Genomic DNA, 20,590 nt, shown 5'->3' on the forward strand with positions numbered 1-20,590 from the left:
CTAAATTAATGTAATGTGCTGTACATGGAACTGCCCTTGGAGACGATTCAGAAATTACAGCTAGTGCAGAACGCTGCTGCCTGTCTTATGGTATAAGTAGCTAAAAGATTTACATTGGTACTTAAATATCCACATTGGTTACTGGTATGTTTCTGAACCCAATTCAGCAGGCTGGTTGTGATCGCTACATGATCTGTGTCACAAGTATCTTAAAGAATGCCTTTTCCTGTGTAAACCCCTACAGGAACCTTAAGAACTACAATGAGTCCTACTCTGATCTCCTTTCTCTAGGGCCCTCCCAGTGTTTTGTGCTATATTCATTCCTAGTCAGAGAAGATGGGAGTTGTATCAGTCTCTTTCAATCTGTGTCCATTTCATGTGTATGTGTGCTCATAAATCTGTTCAGTTTCGTTTTTGCATTAATAGCAGTTTCTTAAAAGTGTGCAAGAATTTTATTTAAATTCATATTTAATTGCAATCTATGCATTTCTAAAGTTATTTTATCTTAAAATGTGCATGTGTTTTGCACAGCACGGTACATATTTTCAACCATGAGATGTATCATAAAATTTGGAAAACCGTTCGTTCTGAATGATATTTATGATCCTATTTGTGTATTAAGGAGGTGGCAAATTGGGTTGGTTCACTTAAAAATATTCACTGAAAGAATAGACCTCTATCCTTGTCCCTGTTCATGGGCTTGCTGGTGGGAGTTCCTACAATATCTGAAGGTGTCACAGGTTCCCCATCTCTCCTTAGAGAATTACTAGAAGAAGAGTCTTTTCTCTCATAGTTCCAAACTTTTGGAATGCTCTCCTGTGCAATGGCTATGTACAGTCTTCCCTTTGTAGAAAAGTAAGATATGCTTTCATTCCATTGTGAGTTTATGGTTCTTTCATAGTTTTCTCAATGCTTATATATTTATCCATTGGTATGGATTATTTACAGCAGTTCCCCCCCCAAAAAAAGCTGCCCTTTGAACAGTTTTCTGCCATAAGGTTATCTTATAAATAATAATGTATTTGGTAAAGCATGTAAGGAATGCAAGTAAGTTAAAATCAAATATAGAGGAAGGAGACCATATCTATATATATGTCTGAAGGCTACTGTGTGGTGAGTATAAAGATAAAATCACTCTGTAGTAAGCTGTCCCAGTTTTATAACATTGAAGGGTTGTTGTTTTTAGTCTATAAAGCACTGTCCATTATTTACAATAAATAAGGAGGTTCATGAGAAGCAGCACTATTTAGTTTGCCATCTAATGCTTTTAAAAAAGCACTTCTTAATAATTATATGATTGAAGCGTCAAATAATTCAGTCCTTAGTTCAGGAAATGTTTTTGTTTTAGTCTATAGAGCAGGGAAGTGCTGAACTTTCCCATCTCTCTGTTACTGTACCTGAATCAGAGACATTCACCAAATGGCCTTCCTAAAAGCACGCTGAATAATAGAATTAGAACATTTAACCTTGTTTCGGGGCCTTTTTGCAGGTTTGTGTTGCTAGAGCGCTGGGTCTTGTTACCGGGCCATCTATCACTACAACCTCCGCTTTTGCTATGTAATCCATATCTGCTCTCACGAGACCCTCCCTAATCCATACGGTTGCTTGGCTGCGCATAAGCATCGATTTTCCCTGCCCCCAACCTTGTCTTTCTTTAGATTCATTTTGCTCCTTTGCCATTCAAGAAAAGTCTAAGCGACTTTTGGGAAAACAGTATTTTCTCCTCTTGCTGGTAGGGTGATTCCTGAGACTATCATGTGCTACTTGGCTCATCAACTTGGAAATGGAAATGTGATGCGGAGCAGGGTAGAATTAACTTTTTTAATGACACTTTAATAATTTTTAAACTAAAGACAAAATACAAAAATAAAAATAATCAAACATACTGCTACAAAAGGCTTTTGGACCAGTTGAAGTTTCCAAGTCATCTTCAAAGGCAGCCCCTTCTTGCTGAGGAAGTGAGTATAGGACTGTGGCCTTAGTTTCTCAAATATGACCATTCACCAGCATGTCTTTTCTGTCCCTCCTCCTATCCTGACCATATTGAAACTGGTCTGGAAGCTGCAGCATGCTGCAAACAGGTGTTTGAGGGGAGCACCTTGATGTGCGCATATCACACCTCCCCTGAAGGAACTGTACTGGCTTCCAATCAACCACCATGTAAAGCCCTAAACAATTTGGCAGCAGGTTACCTGCAAGCCCACCTTGTGGCTTAGGGCCCTCGTATCTACGGGACCGCCTCTCCTGGTATGCCCCGCAGAGGACCTTAAGGTCCATGAATAACCATAGTTTAGAGGTCCCGGGCCCTAAGGAAGTCAGACTATCCTCCACCAGGACCAGGGCCTTTTCAGTGATGGCTCTGACCTGGTGGAATGCTCAGTCCCATGAGACTACAGCCCTTCAGGATTTAACCTCCTTCTGTCGGGCCTGTAAGACAGAGCTATTCCGCCTGGCCTTTAATTTGAATTCAGCCTGATCTTTTATTTCCCTTCTCTTCCCTCCCCCTCCCATTTTATGAAGATCACCCGCTCTGAGACCCCACAGCTAATTCTCCCCTGGCCTCCTCGCTGGCCCTAGTAGTACCAATTCAGCCAGCTAGCCCTGGGGAGATTATCTAATTGATTTTTGATTTTTGAATTTATTGTTATTCATGTTTTTATACTGTATTTTATGCTGCTTTTATAATTAAGTGTTTTAAATTTGTTGTTAGCTGCCCTGAGCCTGGTTTTTGAACCGGGAAGGGCGGGGTATAAATAAAAATTTATTATTTTATTATTATTATTACCTGTCCCTCTATAGACTTTTAAATTCACTTGATCATCTGGAGAAATTTTGCTACAGAATAACACAGGGTAAAACAGGCATGTTTCTTCATTGCATTGTGGATCCTCTTTCCTCTGACAGTTGCCACAGACATCTTAGAGACATCTTTTTGCCCAGGCTTTCCATGACCTACAAAACTGGACCCTGTTATTACTGTCTTTATCTGCTTTTATGTTGCATCTCTGGTTTTTATGTTGTATTTTAGCATCTCATTAGAGATTTCTAAATATTAAGTGGTTCAGAAATGCTTTTAATTAGATACTTCAATTCTCTGCTATAATTTACATATTGAAAAACATCCCTTTTTTTAATTTCTAGGATTGAATCCAACGATTTGCCACTGTTGGCTGCTATAGCGAGTACTCATTCTCCGTATGTTGCTCAGATACTCCTCTAAACTGAAAACTTGAAGTCACAACTCCCTAGCAGAGCAAAGCAGATGGGATGTGTGTGTGCAGAAGAGAGCAAACATGAAGAGATGGGGAACAGAGGACCACAGGTGACAGTTCATTCTGTCACTTTTCCTCTTCTGCATTTTGTTTGGACGCTTACCAGCGGAATTTCAGTTTACATAATATAAAAGACATTCAGGGTTTTTATACTGTTTTTGGAGTAAACTAATCAAGAATGCATCCTTGTATTTTAATGGACAAAAGAATTAAACACTATTGGAGGATTCCCTCCTTATACATAGTTTTCAGCCAAACAAAAAACAACTCTAAGTATGGTTTCCTTACTATTGTTGTCTTGTTCTGATTTCCCACCCACCCAAATGGGGAGCAGTAAGCAAATCTGTATGCACAGAAGCATTCCTGTGTTTGGATGGACAAGGTGATGAATTGGAGTACGTATGCATGCCCATTCTCTTTTGTTAGCTCATCAAACCTCCATGGAACAAGAAGTTGGATGTCAGCTACCACAATCTTGTTGTGTGGCTGATTGGCTCTTAAAATGGACGAAGCAGCACGAGAGCGGCAGTGTTGTTTTTGGTTGTTCTTGGCGGAGACGGAAGTTTTGGATCCTGCATCACAGCTAGATGAAAATGGGAGAAAGTAGTAGTAATCTCCACTGCAAACTTACCTTGTTGCAAATGCCACATCTTGAATTTCCAGTTTTCTGGTCTTACAGGTTGAGCATCCTAACATATGTACAACCAGCTCAAAAAAGCTCGTGTTTGAACCTTATGATATGATAATGGACATAGGTTTGTATCCATCCTAGTCCTGCTTGGATTAGAAACACTGAAATGAATGAAACTGTGTTCATTTCACTGAGTCTACTTTGTGTAGGACTAGCATTAAAAGCACCCATTAGCATCAACTCTGGGTAGCTGCTTTTAAAACATAAACTCTTATCTGTTGCCCCGTGAATAAGAGATCTCTCTTCAGCACACTACAGAAGCAGGATCAACTTCTTTAAGTGGACGGATGAAACACGCAGAAGAAATCTCAGAGAGGATATCGCGAGGGGAAGGTGGTCATGATAACAGTGACAGCAATTCATTATGATAATTCTCAAGTGTCTGAAGCGATCCCACAGAACGTTTTGCACTAGCCTCTTGGTGCCTTCCTCTCTTGTATGTCTTAATTCTAAAAGAGAAACGTATGTGGTTTTAAATGGGAAGTTAGTAACATGAGCTCTCTTTCAATTTTCTATGTTGCTATACAACTGTACACATAGGACCGTATTCGTCTTGGTTTCAAACCCTATACCCAGGGCTTTCTTAGAAGGTTCAGTATAAATCTTGTGACTTCATTTTAACTTCCAAGTTCTGCAGGTGACTGTGTGAAATTAGAGCAAGAAAGCAAAAACTACTTACAATTTTTTAGAAAGACTCCCGGTTGGCACATTGTGCAGTCTCCCATGTTGGACTGAAAGTGCTAAATGGAAGTAGAAAGAAGTTTTGTCATATTTGGCAACTGACCCAAGCAGTGTTGGCAATTGGATGCAATGTTTGTCCAAATACCGATTTAATAATTTTCTTTTTCTGGGGCTTGTCAGATTTTCCATTTTGTCTCATTGCTTATTCATTCCTGCCAATACTTTCATGACAACACTTAATCATACGGTCATTCCTGTTTTAGAAGCTAGTAGTTATCCATAGCAGCATTATTCTGTTCCCTGCCTTTCTTTCTATTGCAAATTAGCTCAAAAAATCAATTTTCCTCTGAAACCTTCCCTTCCAAATGAATGAAGCCCAGTTTTTGACAGAGAAGACCACAAAGGCAAGGGTTAAAGATACCCTTCTTGTACTTAAATTATGGTCAAGGGATCAAATTAATTAACAACCCTTGCTTTTATCTCAGAATAAAATCATAATATACTTTTCCCCCCTTTAAAAGAACCATGCAGATCTTTAACAACTGTATCATTTTAGAAAAAGTAGCTTCATTCTATATTTAAGAAAATGTAATGTGTTTTATCCTTCCGTTTTTAAAAAAACTACCTCAGTTGACAGAATTAAGCTGCCAGTAGGGGGCAACTTAAAAGTTGTACATGTCATGAATTTTCTGAAAGATTGTGCTGTAGCATTTGAGAGGGCAAAAACTGCACTGGTGATGCACTGCAATGGCTACCCTTTTATCATAAGCATGCTTTAGTTCTGATATTTTTAATAGTTTTTAAAGTAATGTGAATGGACCTGAGAAACACTGAAAGTGGCAATGAGAAAGGAATCTTGTCTGAAATCTTCAAGATTCCAAAACTATTTATTTTTCATGCTGTATTAATAGTATTCTGCTGTCCTCCCCTCCAAACATGTCTACTTCTTTGTTTCCTAAGCAGGAGCAAACTTCTTCCGATTCATATGGACCATATTTTAAGTGTAGCAAGCTTATATAATAAAGCATGTTACCTGGAACAGATGAAGTAACATATACCATACTAGGAGAAGGGTGTGTGTGTGTAGCTGCAAGTATGTGTTCAGAGAGAGAGAGAAGCAAATAGTGTTTGGGGTTTTTTTATTGACTGGATTCTAATGTCAAACTGTGGAAACTTCTTAATTTGGGCTGTAATTGCACAGTATCATTTGTCAATTTCTTTGTGGCATTGGTGCAATAAATTGTAGAAAACCACTTCATTAGTGGATTGCATAAATCTCTCTTTGACAATATTGCCTTTACTGAGACACATATTCAAAACCAAAAGAAACAGTTCGAAATATTATAATCAGGAGTTCATAGTCTGAGATGTTTAGCAAAATTTTGCAGAGGGGTCTTCACACATTACTAATGTCTAACAAATGGGAGTACAGTGGTACCTCGGGTTACATACGCTTCAGGTTACAGACTCTGCTAACCCAGAAATAGTGCTTCAGGTTAAGAATTTTGCTTCAGGATAAGAACAGAAATCAGGCTCCGGTGGCGTGGAGGCAGCAGGAGGCCCCATTAGCTAAAGTGGTCTTCAGGTTAAGAATGGTCCTCCGGAACAAATTAAGTACTTAACCCGAGGTACCACTGTACTCTGTCTTACAAAATATTTCCTGAACGTTCTGTCAACCTGAATCGTGCAAAGGAAGTTAGTATTTATTAAGAAATATATCATTGGCCAAGGCTTTTCTACATGTTCCTACTAGCTCTAGTTTCTTCTCAAGGGCCAGAAGCCAGAATGGTACTTGAGGATCTAGTTTCCCAGGCCACACCACTTTCAAACTGCAGCTGGATCAAGTATTTTGAATATTGGCCCTCTGAAATATCTCTGTCCTGCCTGTGGAAAATTTTGCATGGAAAAAAGGAGTTTGGTGAGGACATGGGAGAGGGCCTTCTCAATAGTTGCTGCCAGACTTCAGAGCTCCATTTCTAGAAAGGCTAGACTGGCTTCCCTCCTCACTGTCTTTCCGCCAGCTGCTGAAAACTCTTTTATTCTAGCAGGCTTGGGGGGACTGGCTGCTTCTAAAGAAAGGGCTTTTTAATAGTGTTGCGTTGTTTTTGCTACCTGCATTTTAATAAATCTTTTTACATCATTTTAATTCTGTTATAGTTTAGTTGCTTTTTAAGTTATCTTTTATATGCTTTTCGCTATCTGTGCTTTACTTGTGCTTCAGTTTTTGTGAGCCACCTCGAGTCCTGGTTCTGGGGGAAAGGTGGATTATTATTAATATTATTAGAATTTATATACCACCCAATATCTGCAGGTCTCAGGGTGGTTCACAGAATAAAACCAGAATATAAAACCACAAAATACATAATCAAAATAATAACTCAAAGATTCAAATTATCACATAGCCTTCTCACTGCTTTGTTATTCTTCTATGTGGAATGCTATTTTTTTTTTGTGTGTGTGTGTGACATTTAAATCCCTACCTCCAAAGTTTAAGTGGTACAGTCTAAAAAGGGTTGTACCATGTAGTTTCTGAACGTGCCCAGCTCTCAGACATTTTAATCTGAAAAAATCATGGTGTTCACACAGGTATCCAGGTGCATATCTACATGTGGCCTTCTTACAAAATTGTTTGGATTTTTCTTGGGGCAAACATTCTGCCACATCTTTTATCGGTCACCATCTGTTGCATGACTTATTCTGAGAATGCAGTTTTAATACAACCTTGTAAGAGAACTCTCTGTGATCACCTACAGCAGCATGTACTATGGCCATTTGCCAAGTGAGCGTTGTTGTTTTTCTTTAAAGCAAAATTCAAAAACAAAATTATGGTGGGTAGATAAAATAGTGGTTTAAACATTAAAATCCTCTAAGCTTTGATGAGTACCATTTAAAAATAAATAAATCTAATTTATGCAATGACCCCTTCCTTGCTTTTCAAACACGAGGTTATTTTAAACACAACGAGAGACAATCAAAATAGAAATGTCCTGATTGTCAGTCTTAGTTCACATAAAAGCAACTACTTGCAAGAATTTCAGTTTAAGCTCAGAAATTCAAATAAATAAATAAAAGAGGTCTTGAGTGGGATCAGGTTTTTAGCTATTAATGCGTGTTTACTTTTATCCATGAAAGAAGATTGACTGAGTGGAACTAAAATATGCAAAATGGAATGGTTGTGTGTGTTGGTGGGGGAGGGCCTGATGGCTGATTGGATTGGCAAGCATGCAAAGTACAAAGCATTGACCTACTTCTAGTACCACACAAAATTAGCTTAATTACCACATGTTGGTAATCTGCATGCTGGCAAACTACCCTGTAAAACATGTCAAGTCATAGGCACTTGCCTCTCTTGCTGAGTCTCAGGACTGAGGAAGTGGTCTTATAAGAGCTAGCTGAAGGTAATGAATTGCATATAGCCAGGAATTCATCAAGGTCAAGACAGTACAAGGAAGCTTAGGAGAGACTGCCTGTCAAGTCTTTAAAAATAAATGTAATCTCAGCTAAATTGGATTTCTTGCATTCAGTGTTACAACAATCTGCCAAAAGTCCTTTAGACGGGGGGAGTCCTCTATGCTGACGCTAACAAGAAGTTCCTGTACCAAGAATAAATAGGCAGTCCTGTAATATAGTAACTAATTTAAGCAGGATGCATTTAAATGTGACACTTGTGGGATATCTTTGGGGAGAAGAAAAGGCTAAGGAATAAATGCTACACAAATCCAGAGTGGAGTCCCTAAGACTGTTGAATGGCGCCTTTTATGCCTCCTTGTGGCAACTGCTGCAGCCAAGTTGATGCCAAACATATTGCTCTACTTTTCTTTGGATAGTGAGGGGGTCTTGTTGTCTGGGCAGTCCAGCACCTCCATACACGCTGCCCAGGCTTGTGCCCTGGGGAGATCACTTTGGTGCTGCTAATACAGCGGTTTGACTTCACCCTTGGAGGCTCACTCCATTGTCTCTTGAGACAAGAAGGATGCCAACAACAACAATAGTGGAGTCCTATGCATATTTACACAGGAGTAAGTCTGGTTGATTTCAGATCTTGTTGTGATGCATCCCTTGACCTCCATCTGGTTATTTTTAATTGAATGGTTTTAGGCATTTGTGCTACTTGTAGAACTCCCTATATAATAAGAGAAGAAACCTGTAACCAACCTTACCTCCATTTGATGAGGTGATGTTTCTGATCCATCCAAGGTCATCATAGGAGGATGATAATTTGGGTCGTCTGCCCAACCCAAGTATTGTGGATCAGGGGCAGGATACATCCTCAAACTACAATTCAGAAAAAATGATGTCAGTACACAAGAAAGAACATGCTAGAAACCTTTTGACATGGTACAATGCTGCTGGGTAGAAAATATAGTTAAATAAAAATATAGATACTGAAACTGCATGGTACAATGTTGACATCTGGGTCAAGGGAGGGTGGTTTTATTCCTTAATGCCTCTTTTAACATTTGCCCTGTCAAGTTTGCCTCACCTTTTAAAAATGAATTCCAATTCTCACCACACAAACTGAGCACTGTCGGGGGACAGAAATCTCACCAATTCAAACCACTGCCTAGTGTAATTTGTTTTCCTTTTAGATGCCATTAACAGCAGTGCTGCCTGGTAGCAATGGACTTGGGGTGATAAAAACCTTCCCACCCTCCATTTCGAAGCAGTGGAAAGCCAGCACATCAGATCATGTCACAGATGAGCGGAAAGAGGCCAGAAGTGTGTGAGAATGTCTCCCAGACATTTGGCATATTATACCAGGTTAAAGCTGAAGGTTCACATATTCTGTCCCAAACAGGCCTCTTGCCATCCCTGACTCTAATGAGAAATACTAGTGTTCAAGAATATTCCAGTTACAGATAGGTAGCCGTGTTGGTCTGCCATAGTCAAAACAAAAAAAATTCCTTCCAGTAGCACCTTAAAGACCAACTAAGTTAGTTCTTGGTATGAGCTTTCGTGTGCATGCACACTTCTTCAGATACACAGTGTATCTGAAGAAGTGTGCATGCACACGAAGCTCATACCAAGAACTAACTTAGTTGGTCTTTAAGGTGCTACTGGAAGGAATTTTTTTTGTTTCAAGAATATTCCCTGAGAGAATTAGTTTTAGCTTACATACATGCCTTCAAAGAAGGCTGTGGAAACTGTAAAAGGTTTGAAGAGTGTCCTAGGGTCATTTTCTTAAAACCCCTTAATAAAGAACAAAAGCACTAATTCTGCCTTTTCAGAATAGTCCCGCTAGCTAACAAACTGGTCTAATGGCATAATGGCACTCTCTTTTAGCCACTTCATGAAGTAAATTCAGTGGAAATGTTCCTCTAGGCCTGTGCGATGTTTATATTGTATTTGTGCTACGGGATGCAATGGCATGGTGTTAGGGCTATGGAGCAATATACTTTTTGTCCATTACGTCTATTGTTACAAGATCTCCAGTTATTAAAAGACCTCTGTGTCTATTCCAGGGATGGCCTGCTGACTGACTCGAGGGACTGGAACTGCCTTCCCGCAGGGGCCAAAGCACAGCAGTGGCCCTACCCAATTTCAATCAAAGCATGTGGTAAATTTTGACCACACTCTTTATTATTAAGGAAGGTAATACTGATAGCATGGAAGGTGCCCACAACTGATATCCTCTGTTCCAGACAGTTCTGCTCATTATCAATATGTGCATCCTGCAGTTTACAATGTGCCAAGAAAAAATGAAAATTTGCAACGTGTAGACATTTATGTAAATTAAGGAGGTTTGTGTCTATTTCCGCATTCAGTTTCTGCTGTACGTCACTCCTTTATTTCTTAAGAAATTTTAACTAGGCTTCACTCACTTTCAGGGGTACATTTCCAGTTTTAAAGACTAGAAGCATGCCTTTATGATTCTCAGGTGCTGAAACCTTTGCCTGGGCCTGAAATGACTCCATGCATTCTCTCCTACTGTTAAGTCAGGAACTGTCTCCTAGAATACCTCTTTGAGCTGACTGCTCTTCCTTCCTAAAAACCCCTCCTCAAAACTCACCTTTTCCAATAAGTTTTTTGGTGCAAGCCCCTTGGACTTGAATGTGTGACAGATAATTTCACAAACAGAATTGTAGATTTATGACTGTAAATAGGTATATTAGTTACCTATTATGAAATTGTACATATGCTGATATAGAAGTCCTCATAAGGAAATGTAAAAACTCCCCCTGGTTAAAAGCTGTTACAGCCTAACATTTTCATCACCATTGAACTATGGTTATCATTTGGGATGAATTGTAATACACACTAGAAAAAAATAGGTGTTGAATGGGGTAATAAAAGCTATTTAAACCAGGGATGGAGTCACTATTTCATGCAGTTTTTTGGGTTGTCTTTATTTTTATTATGTATTTCATCTTTTTATATTTTTATTTTATGTTGTAAACCACCCTGAGATCTATGGTAATAGGGCAGTATACAAATTTAATAAACAAATTAAATATACAGTATACAAATTTAATAAACAGCAAAAACAAAAAATAATCCTTTGGATGGAATATGAATACTGAGCAATGAGGGGTTCTGTCCTACCCTCACAAATATCAGCTTCAAAGGAGGATTTTCCTCATGACTGCAGCAAGGGACAAAAAAATTAAATTTCCTTTACTCATGCGCTCCAATCTCCATAATTATCAAACCCCCTCCCTGCATATACTATTTGCTTTTTAAACAAAAACAAAGAAAGAAACCACCACTACACATTTGAAGTAAACGTAATGTGAAGATCAGGGCTGGCCCATGTCTGAGGCAAGGTGAGGTGACTGTCTCAGGGGGTTGAATCCACGGGCCGCAGATCCGGCCTCCAAGGAATGTGGCACCAGCTGCAGCATTCTCCTTAGAAGCCAGATCTGACCCTCACAAGGCCGGTGCTGCCACAGCGGCCTCTTAGCAAATAGGAGGCGCTAATGGTCTCTTGTTCCCACCCTTGTTCCTGGTGTAGATCTTTGTTCCTTCCCGTTCCTGATATTGCTCTTCACTCACCCTTTCTTCCCTGCTAAGGGGAGGAAATGTCATTTTGTGGTTCGCCTCAGGTGCCAAAACGTCTTGGGCCAGCCCTGGTGAACATTATATGTAGGAAAGAGCATGAGGTAATAACCCCTCAGGACATGGTAAGAAATAATTATTCAGTAGAAACTGACTCTCATTTGCCTTAAATCCAACTGGTGAATCTTCAGAGCAAAATACTAGCGAAGGTTTGGGGGACTTATAGCTTTCCGAGGCTTGTTAGGTATTAAAAATAAGCCATGTATAAGTGGGGTGTATATTGAAGACATTTATCTCCTGCAGCTAATCTTCGTCCTACTTCTGAAGGAGGGGAATGAAGGGAGAGCACACCATGCCCCAGTATGATGCTGACTAAAGATAATTATCATTTAACGAGATGTTTAATGGGACTTATTAGGGGTGGGGATTGGCATTCTGTGTATGCATTTTATTTTTCTTTGCATCGGAGAAGCCCGACCTTGCACTCAGGTACGGATCGTCTGCAAAAGCTAAGGTTGCACTTTTGTGGCGTGCGTCTGTGTTAATGACTTCCTACGCTGACAAATGACATTTACACTGCCCTAGACTGGGGTGGGCGGTTGTTTGTAGAGAAGGGATGTCTCAGTGCCATGGTGATGTCACAGGCACAATGCTGATTGCTACTTACAGATTCCAGCTGGGCTTCAAATTACTCTGAGGTAATGCAACCTAAGCAAATCCTATTTTCCTCTTCAAAGCAGCTTCCCAAAAGGGTTGGGGGTTGGGTGGGGGAAATAAGGCCTCTGCACCAGGGACTCCTAGGTAAAAATCCTGTCATGGTCAGAGAAGTTAATGGACTGGCAACTGCTTTTCATTTTTCTTCATTGCTGCTCCTTAACTCGCTGCAATAGAAGTAGATAATCACAACTGTTACGCTTGCATATTTCATTATCTGGTTCTGGCATTACAAGGGTTGGGAGATAAAAAAAAAACTTCATATTTATTGCTAAGTCCTGCTTGGAAAGGACTTTAATTACTACTGATGTTCTACTAACAGCATTAATGATTCCTATAAACTCCAGGTGGCTTGTTCTGCCAGGGGAAACTGAAAATAGCTACTCTGTGTTTACATGACTAATAAACGCAGCATGGAGACATTCCTGTACTGTCCTTGCCACTGGTGGAGTTGGGATATCTCCATAATGCACATGCAAAGGGAGGTAAATAGTAATTATGGCAAAAAAACTTTTTAAGATAGGCCTATATTAAGTGGCTGTGTTAACATATTCACAGCAATCGTATTTCCTGAGGACATTCCTCTGAATGTTTCAATTTCCTGCCTGTTTTGTAGCCTTTTATAGTGCTGTAGGAAGTGTGTGTGTGTGTGTGTGTGTGTGTTACAAAATGAAACAAAAAGTTCTGCCAGTGTTACGGAAGTAGCAAAGGCAGCTGTTTTTTATTGTTAACAAACACCATAGTTCTTTTCTATTTTACCTTAATTACATCAATGCTGTTAGCACTGTAGTCTGTGACAATTAATTGCCATCTTTTGTAACTTTAGAGCAGCTTTGCTCTTTTGGTGGCTTTTGGGAACATGAAAGGCGACAAAGGTTGTTGCCTCTGAAAAGCACTTACCTGTGTAGGTATTCCATGAAATGGAAACAATGTTGAAGGGCAGAAGGGCACACTATTTGCTTGTTAAACTATGGCAATTAATTTTACTATAGGCACAGGAGCATGATCAGGACTGTGGTGTATGAGAAGTGAGAATTAATCCTCCTTTGCCCACCGCAGTCCCACTGAAAAATCGCCCATCAAAGCTTTCCTCCCATAATAAATATAAACTCCCTTCCACCATGAAACGTTCAATAGCACCTGGATGTAGGGGCTTATAGCTGGTAGGTCTGAGATGCGAGGGAAAGTGTTACGTCCCCCCCCCTTCATGCTCTCAGCTCTTGCTTCTATTTGCAGTTTTCCTTTTAAAGCCACCTATTCAGTACCATGTGTCATTTGACCCTGGAGCTATTCAGATGTAAACCAAACCATGTGTTTTGTTTTGTTTTTTGGCATTCCAAGCAAGCATGAACTTCAAGCTTTTGTGTTTGCTCATTTTGAGATCGAATGCTTCTGATCGTGGTTAGCAGAAGCCATGGTTCTGCTCAAACCAGGATTGCATACTGCAGTCTGATCCTGGTTTTCAATCCTGATTCAAGTGCAAACCATCAACAGCTTCATGTGCTTGGTCAGGTGTGGAATCCCATCTTCAGCATTGGGCACTGGGCATATTGCCAGGCACTGCCCACACTTTGAAGCCTGTCTGTAGTAAAGAAGCCTATGTGCAAGATTTCAATCTCAGTGAGTGATGAAAGGGAAGGTACAAATCTGCCCCTAAATGTGCTTCTAAATGGGAGTGTACTACGTGTACTATTCAGCCCATTTGCAGAAGGAAAACAGAACGTTCTATTTGTCTCATTGCCTCTTCTTAAGCTGTTCAAAACATGAAATGCAGTAACACATTCTGACAGCAATTTTACAATAATGAATTAATGTGGATGAAAAGCTCACACATTGAAAGATGGAGTAACACATCACATGCCACTCTGTTTAGCAGAATGCCAAAAAACAACAGCCTAACAACAACACCCAACCCTCATCCATCTGGTTATCCATACATGCAGGAAGCAAAACAACAAATTTCTCCACCCAGTCAGTCTCAATATGTCACAGCGCAGTTTAAGAACTCAAAGACTTGCAGGGGTTAGAAGAATTTCTTTTTAAAAACAAAACAAAACACTACTTCAACATTTTGCCATGGGATCCTTTGGGAGGGATGGTGGGATTTAAATTTAATAAATAAATTTCTGCAATCAGTTCTCTTTAAAGATTTGCCTAATTGCATGCATTGCTCACGAATACCATCTGCCATATTAATATATATATATAATGAACTGCTGCTATTTACTAAATTTGGGTTGCCCATGGAGAAAAGCCTGTAAGTGACTTACAGTTTAAAACCAATAAACAGCATACAATATAACAAGTACTGTACCAAATATAAAACATGACTAAACTACACAAGTCAACAATTAACAACAGAATCCATCTTGCAAGCATAGACACATGTGTAAATAAAAATCCTGCTCAGATAAAACAATCCCAGGGAACAATATTAAAATAATGGTTGATAAAAGATGGTTTAATTTACAGGTGTCAGCAAACTTTTTCAGCAGGGGGCCAGTCCACTGTCCCTCAGACCTTGTGGGGGGCAGACTATATTTTTTGGGGGGGGATGAATTCCTATGCCCCACAAATAACCCAGAGATGCATTTTAAATAAAAGCACACATTCTACTCATGTAAAAACATGCTGATTCCTGGACTGTCTGCAGGCCGGATTTAGAAGGCAATTGGGCTGGATCCAGCCCCCAGGCCTTAGTTTGCCTACCCATGGTTTAAAACGCTGACTAAAAGGCCTGGAATAAAAGGTGGCACAAAAAGTGTGTATAGTGGACACCAAGCAGGCCTCCTTGGAAGAGCATTCCTCAGGCGGTGGGGGCATTGCTGAAAAGCCCCCTCTCTTATTGCCTAGTAGACTTCTATGGAAAGAGGTCTGCCTTCAGGTTGTGGGGTCTCAAGCAGACAGTATGTGCAGAGGAGATAAATCAATCCAAACTGAGCCTACAGATGAGTTTCAACGTGGTTTGCTGTACCTGCTGATCGGCTATAGAGAGCAAGCCCCTTTTAACCTTGGGAGGAGGGCAGGGCTGCCCACTTTGTCAAAATGGACCTGCTGGGATGGAGGAATTAAGGATCCAGCCTATTGTATTCAGTTCCTCAGCCTGCTTTATAGCCTGTTGGCAATAGTAAACCCAAATTATTTAATAGGGAAGATGTAAGCATGGTTCTAAAAATAGCACTGCAATTTAATTCACTTTGAACTGCCCAGGAAGCAGGAAAGTTTAAAATAGTCCCATGCTGTTAACATAAGGTTGTGAAGTCGGTACAGTGGTACCTCGGGTTACGATCTTAATTCGTTCCAGAGGTCCGTTCATAACCTGAAACTGTTTTTAACTAGAGGCGTGCTTTCGCTAATGGGACCTCCCACTGCCAACACACCGCCACTACGCAATTTCCGTTCTCATCCTGAGGTAAAGTTCTCAACCCAAAGTACTACTTCCGGGTTAGTGGAGTTTGTAACCCGAAGTGTTTGTAACCTGAAGCGTTTGTAACCCGAGGTACCACTGTATGGATCTTTGCTCAGTGCATTTGTGTATTTTTACTTGAACAGGCTCTGTGGTCATTCCTGATCTGATGATCAGTACCATGCCAGAAGTGGACAGGCAAAACATAAAAAGTACTGGAAAAAATAATGTAGTATTTCTTACATACAGTAATCCCATCATTTGCAGTGTGCCTATGCAAATGAAGACATATGCACAACTACAAAGAGTGTGTGTGTGTGTGTGTGTGAGAGAGAGAGAGAGAGAGAGAGAGAGAGAGAGAGAGAGAGAGAGAACCCCTAACACTAGATCTAGTTCTTGAAAAGAAACAAAAATGGATAAGAGAAATGTCAGTTATTCTTAGCTCTCCTCTGGTTTATCTACCTTTTTTCATAGCATTTTTTAAATGTTAGTGACTTCTGTCTGATCAAAGCTGGATGAGATGAAACCTACTCTACCAACAGGGCAGCATGGCCACAGTAAATGCAGTGCAACACACGTTTATCTCATCTACGCGCTGTTAGAATTTGAAGCAGAGAATCTTCAGTCTAGAAATGTCAGGAAGTGCTACTTTCACATACTCCACCTGTTGTAAATAGAGCATTTCCCTCTTCACTCAAATAAAGCTTACATGGCACGTACACACACACAAGATAGGAGAGGCCATGAGATTGCACAGGCTAGCCCCACCTGCACTGCTGGTGTCTGTCATGGCCATGCCTTCCATACATTCAGATGACATGGAAGAGGGCTCTCTAGACAGGGAGAGACTCTGGACCAATCAGGATCGCGGCCCTCCAGTGGAGGAGTTCTACCTGTGTACATCAGTTATGTGGAGAGCCCTTTCTCAAGCTGCCCACCATGGGCATAGCCAAGGAGGCGGGCAGCTGCCCCTCTAAATCAATAAAAAAAATCCATAAAAATACTTAACTAACCAAGGTTAGGGATGCGGGTGGCGCTGTGGGTTAAACCACAGAGCCTAGGACTTGCCGATCAGATGGTCGGTGGTTTGAATCCCCATGACGGGGTGAGCTCCCGTTGCTTGGTCCCTGCTCCTGCCAACCTAGCAGTTCAAAAGCACGTCAAAGTGCAAGTAGATAAATAGGTACCACTCTGGCGGGAAGGTAAATGATATTTCCATGCGCTGCTCTGGTTTGCCAGAAGTGGCTTAGTCATGCTGGCCACATGACCCGGAAGCTGTACACCGGCTCCCTCGGCCAATAAAGCGAGATGAGCGCCGCAACCCCAGAGTCGGCCACGACTGGACCTGATGGTCAGGGGTCCCTTTATCTTTACCTAACCAGGGTTATGCCCCCCTACCCTAACAAAAGCCTGCTGTGCCTTACAAAAATCCTGGCTTTGCCCATGCTGCCCACCTGTGCATTTCAGTGTCTGGAGGCTGAGCCAGCCCATGCAGCCCCATACCCTCCCTTAAACCTGCTGTTCCCTACAGAAAAGAGGGTGAATGCATGAGAACAATTCTAACATGGTTATAGAGACTTGCCCTGACTCTTATCCTGCCATATGCAGACTGGCCAGGTACACATCCAAACAAGTAGCTTCCTCCTCAAAAATCCTGGGAACTGTAGTTTGTTAAGGGTGCTGTATCTCTGTGAGGGGTAAACTAATGTTTCCATGATTCTTGGGTGCGGGGAGCCCCTGTGCTTTAAGTGTGGGATGTGACCCAAGTTCAGAAACCAAATCTAGACAAATTGAGAACTCTTGGTAATTCATGAAGTGCAAAGTGGCATCAAAACCCCGTGGTCTGAATATAGCCTTTTCTCCCAACCTTGTAGAACAACCTCTGCAAACACGGAAACTGCATGTGTACTTGCACTCAGGTTACACAAAGGAACAGTAGTTATAAGAGATGTATACATATTATAGTTTGGAAAAAAAGCTTCTTTGTTTTGAAAAGATGAATTGGCAAACTCAATGGGAAATAAAAACAAGCAGCTGATATCTTTTGTCCTTAATATGAATTACTTGGAAATCCCATCCCACCCACCTGATTTGCTCACTCTGTGGAATACACAAAGTATTCCCTAACAAAACAACAAAGGGATGGTAGGAACTGCAAAAAAAGAAAGAAAAGTGTAATAGCAGCCCAAGGGTGGAGCTAACAAGAACTGAAACACAAACTGAGAAGTCAGTCATAAGATATGTCAATTGAAATATGAAAAAATACTATATGGGTGTGAGAAACTGTTGTGGAGTTCTCTCTCTGTGAGGACTGTAACAAAAATAGTCATGTTGCCAGCTGAAAAACATTCAGAACTTGACTTCAGTTCCGTAATTTACCTAATCCAACTAGGAAAATATTATGTCTTGTGGGGAATCCAGAAGTGGACCAAATTTCACATTTGATCAGAAATAATATAGTAGTAGTAATAATATATTTAACATGTTACCAGTAACATCTGTGCTAGTTTAACTACAGGTTCAGATTACATTCCTTTCTGGTGTGTGCTATTTTCAAAAGGGCAAAATTGTGTCACCACCCGCGCTCTTGTGTGTTTCAACAGGAATGCTTAGTTTTGATAAAGGCATGTGCCTTTCATTTCCCATCATGGCTTGATGAGCTTTAGTTTCCAGAAGCTCGGGAATTACATATGACCTTAAATGTACACACTGTGGTTTTGGTGGGAGAAGAGCCGGAAATAGGATTCCAGTCCAGCTGAGCAATGTGTGTAAAAACTGAGGAGAAAATTATGAGCATGAGCCCATACCTGCATGGGAGGGGCTATAGTTCAGTGACACAACACACACTTTGCTTGCAAAAGGTCTCAGGTTCAGTCACCAGTATCACCAGTTAAAAGATGAGGGAAAGACTCTTGGCTGACACCCTGGAGTGCTGCTGCAAGACCGTGTTGTTCATACGGAACTAGATGAACCAGAGGTCTGCCTTGGAAAAAGGCAACTACCCATATACAGTGGTACCTTGGTTGTCAAACGCCTTGGTACTTGCCCGCTTTGGCTCCCAAACACCACAAACCCAGAAGTGAGTGGTCCAGTTTGCGAACATTATTTGGAAGCCAAACATCAGACGGTGTTTCCGCAGCTTCTGATTGGCTACAGGACCTTCCTGCAGCCAATCGGAAGCCATGCCTTGGTTTCCAAACACTTTGGAAGTCAAACGGACTTCCGGAATGGATTCCGTTCAACTTCCAAGGTATACCACTGTGCAGACAAATTTTACAAACATTTATCACATGGCGGTTTTATACTTTAGGGGCTGGCCATTGGTCTCTGGCACTTGGTGAGCATTACTACACCCCTCTTCCCTCAGATCGCCAAGTCATGGGTAAAACATGGCTCAGAGCATGAACATTTGGTACAGGCAACCCGCAATTAAATACATCAGGAGGAACAAGATACGAAGAGGGTCCCAGACAGGAGTCACTACTGTGACTCTATTGGAAAAGTCACAGAATGCTCCACAGTACCCTGGAACATTCCACAGAAATCCACTACTGCATATGTATTTTCACTTGCTGTTGGTTTTTGTTTTGTTTTTTAATGCTCTGTTATGGTCACTAGTTGCTTTCTGAGGAAGTTGAACCTCAAAAAGGAAGTGCTGGTTTTCATGGTTTCAGTCTGAAGAGAGCATAGGAATTCCCTCATAGTGAATGCCAAAAGCATAGTGCAAGCAACAAATGCTTTAGGAGCTCTGAGAAAAGGTGTAAGATCCATGTCTGCTGTGCTAATGTAAAAATAGCAATTGTCAACTCAGTAGCAATAACTAGACCACTACACTGATTTATCTTTTAAAATACATATACATTGCAAAACCAAACATTTTAGAATAACTAGGCAGGCTGTTGCTCACATTTAAGTTGGGTATATGATAGAGGAGGCTAATTTTCTGGGAATATGATCATCCAGAAATGTTTCCCACAGCTTATTATAGAACTGAGGACAAAGTGTCTTCAGTAGCATTTCACTGAAAATGGTTATCAGTGCTTTGTGCTGTTGGCATAAACATCATTATTTTTCTAAAGGGTTGTGCTCTGTTTTGAGATATTAATTTAATTAACATTGGCTCTGCTCATACGTATGCTTCCCAGCTAATTAAACCATAGCTTAGAATTGGGGAATGAGTTTCACTCACCTACTCCCTTCCCCAATGGTGTGTCAATCCCAGTTATCCTAAGTTGCTTTTCCCCAGTATGCCCAAAATGGACAACTGTGATTTAATGTCAATTTACTAGCCAGGATCTTAAACTATGTGCCAAGCCAGAATCTCAATCTGGGAAGCATTCCATTCACTGATTGTATGCATCTCTGTAGCTACCTTTTAAATCCACTGTGACTTTTAGTATTAAGACTAGCCATGGACTTAACTGAGCTCCTAAGTTTTTGCCCATATTCCAATCTGTGAGGTGGTAAAATGGGTACCTCTTCCCCTCTCCCACATCCTGTCAAGTAGGCAGTCGGTGCAGTGTACCAGTTCGTGAACCCTCGTCTCCTAATTTTTATTTCTTGGAAAAGAAAGAATCACAAACATGAAGGCGCCTTTCGCAAAGTCAGGACCTTGCTCCATTTTAACCAGCATTGTCTGGTTTGATGTGCTGTCCAACATCTCCAGCAGAAGCCTTTCTGTATCCACCCCAGCTACCTGAAAGCCCTTTAACTTTAGCTGCAGAAAAAAGAACCTTGGGGGTCTCCTGCATGCAACATGTTTGCCTGTTACATTTTTTAAGTATCTGACCTTTCCTCCAAGGAACTCAAAGTGGCATGCATGGATTGCCT

At 40.8% G+C, this 20,590-nt stretch overlaps 2 protein-coding genes and 1 long non-coding RNA gene across 9 annotated transcripts in view; 2 read left to right on the forward strand and 1 right to left on the reverse strand.

Annotated features, from left to right (window-relative positions):
- Positions 1–5,919, forward strand: part of FNIP2 (folliculin interacting protein 2) — a 48,665-nt gene extending 42,746 nt beyond the window's left edge. For all 4 annotated transcript variants that reach the window (XM_081925946.1, XM_081925947.1, XM_081925944.1 and 1 more), the window contains one exon: positions 3,142–5,919. In XM_081925946.1, the coding sequence (XP_081782072.1) occupies positions 3,142–3,220 (79 nt within the window). In that variant the 3' untranslated portion in view covers positions 3,221–5,919. The remainder of the gene's footprint in view (positions 1–3,141) is intronic.
- The window catches only part of SPMIP2 (sperm microtubule inner protein 2), a 36,404-nt gene that overhangs the window by 5,986 nt on the left and 9,828 nt on the right, over positions 1–20,590 (reverse strand). For 2 of the 4 annotated variants that reach the window (XM_081926233.1, XM_081926234.1), the window contains exons 4-5: positions 8,805–8,919; positions 4,643–4,703 (exon numbers count right to left, since the gene is read on the reverse strand). In XM_081926233.1, coding sequence (XP_081782359.1) covers positions 4,643–4,703; positions 8,805–8,919 — 176 coding nt within the window. Of the gene's footprint in view, positions 1–3,551; positions 3,856–4,213; positions 4,413–4,642; positions 4,704–8,804; positions 8,920–20,590 lie in introns of those variants that run through there. The other 2 variants (XM_081926231.1, XM_081926232.1) reach the window with 2 other exon arrangements.
- The window catches only part of LOC309378258, a 44,271-nt gene continuing 35,320 nt past the window's right edge, over positions 11,640–20,590 (forward strand). The window contains exon 1 of the long non-coding RNA XR_014171962.1: positions 11,640–11,744. This is a non-coding gene — a long non-coding RNA (uncharacterized lncRNA). The remainder of the gene's footprint in view (positions 11,745–20,590) is intronic.

This window comes from Podarcis melisellensis (assembly GCF_964234715.1).
Source record: "Podarcis melisellensis genome assembly, chromosome: 9".
Taxonomy (NCBI): Eukaryota; Metazoa; Chordata; class Lepidosauria; order Squamata; family Lacertidae; genus Podarcis; species Podarcis melisellensis.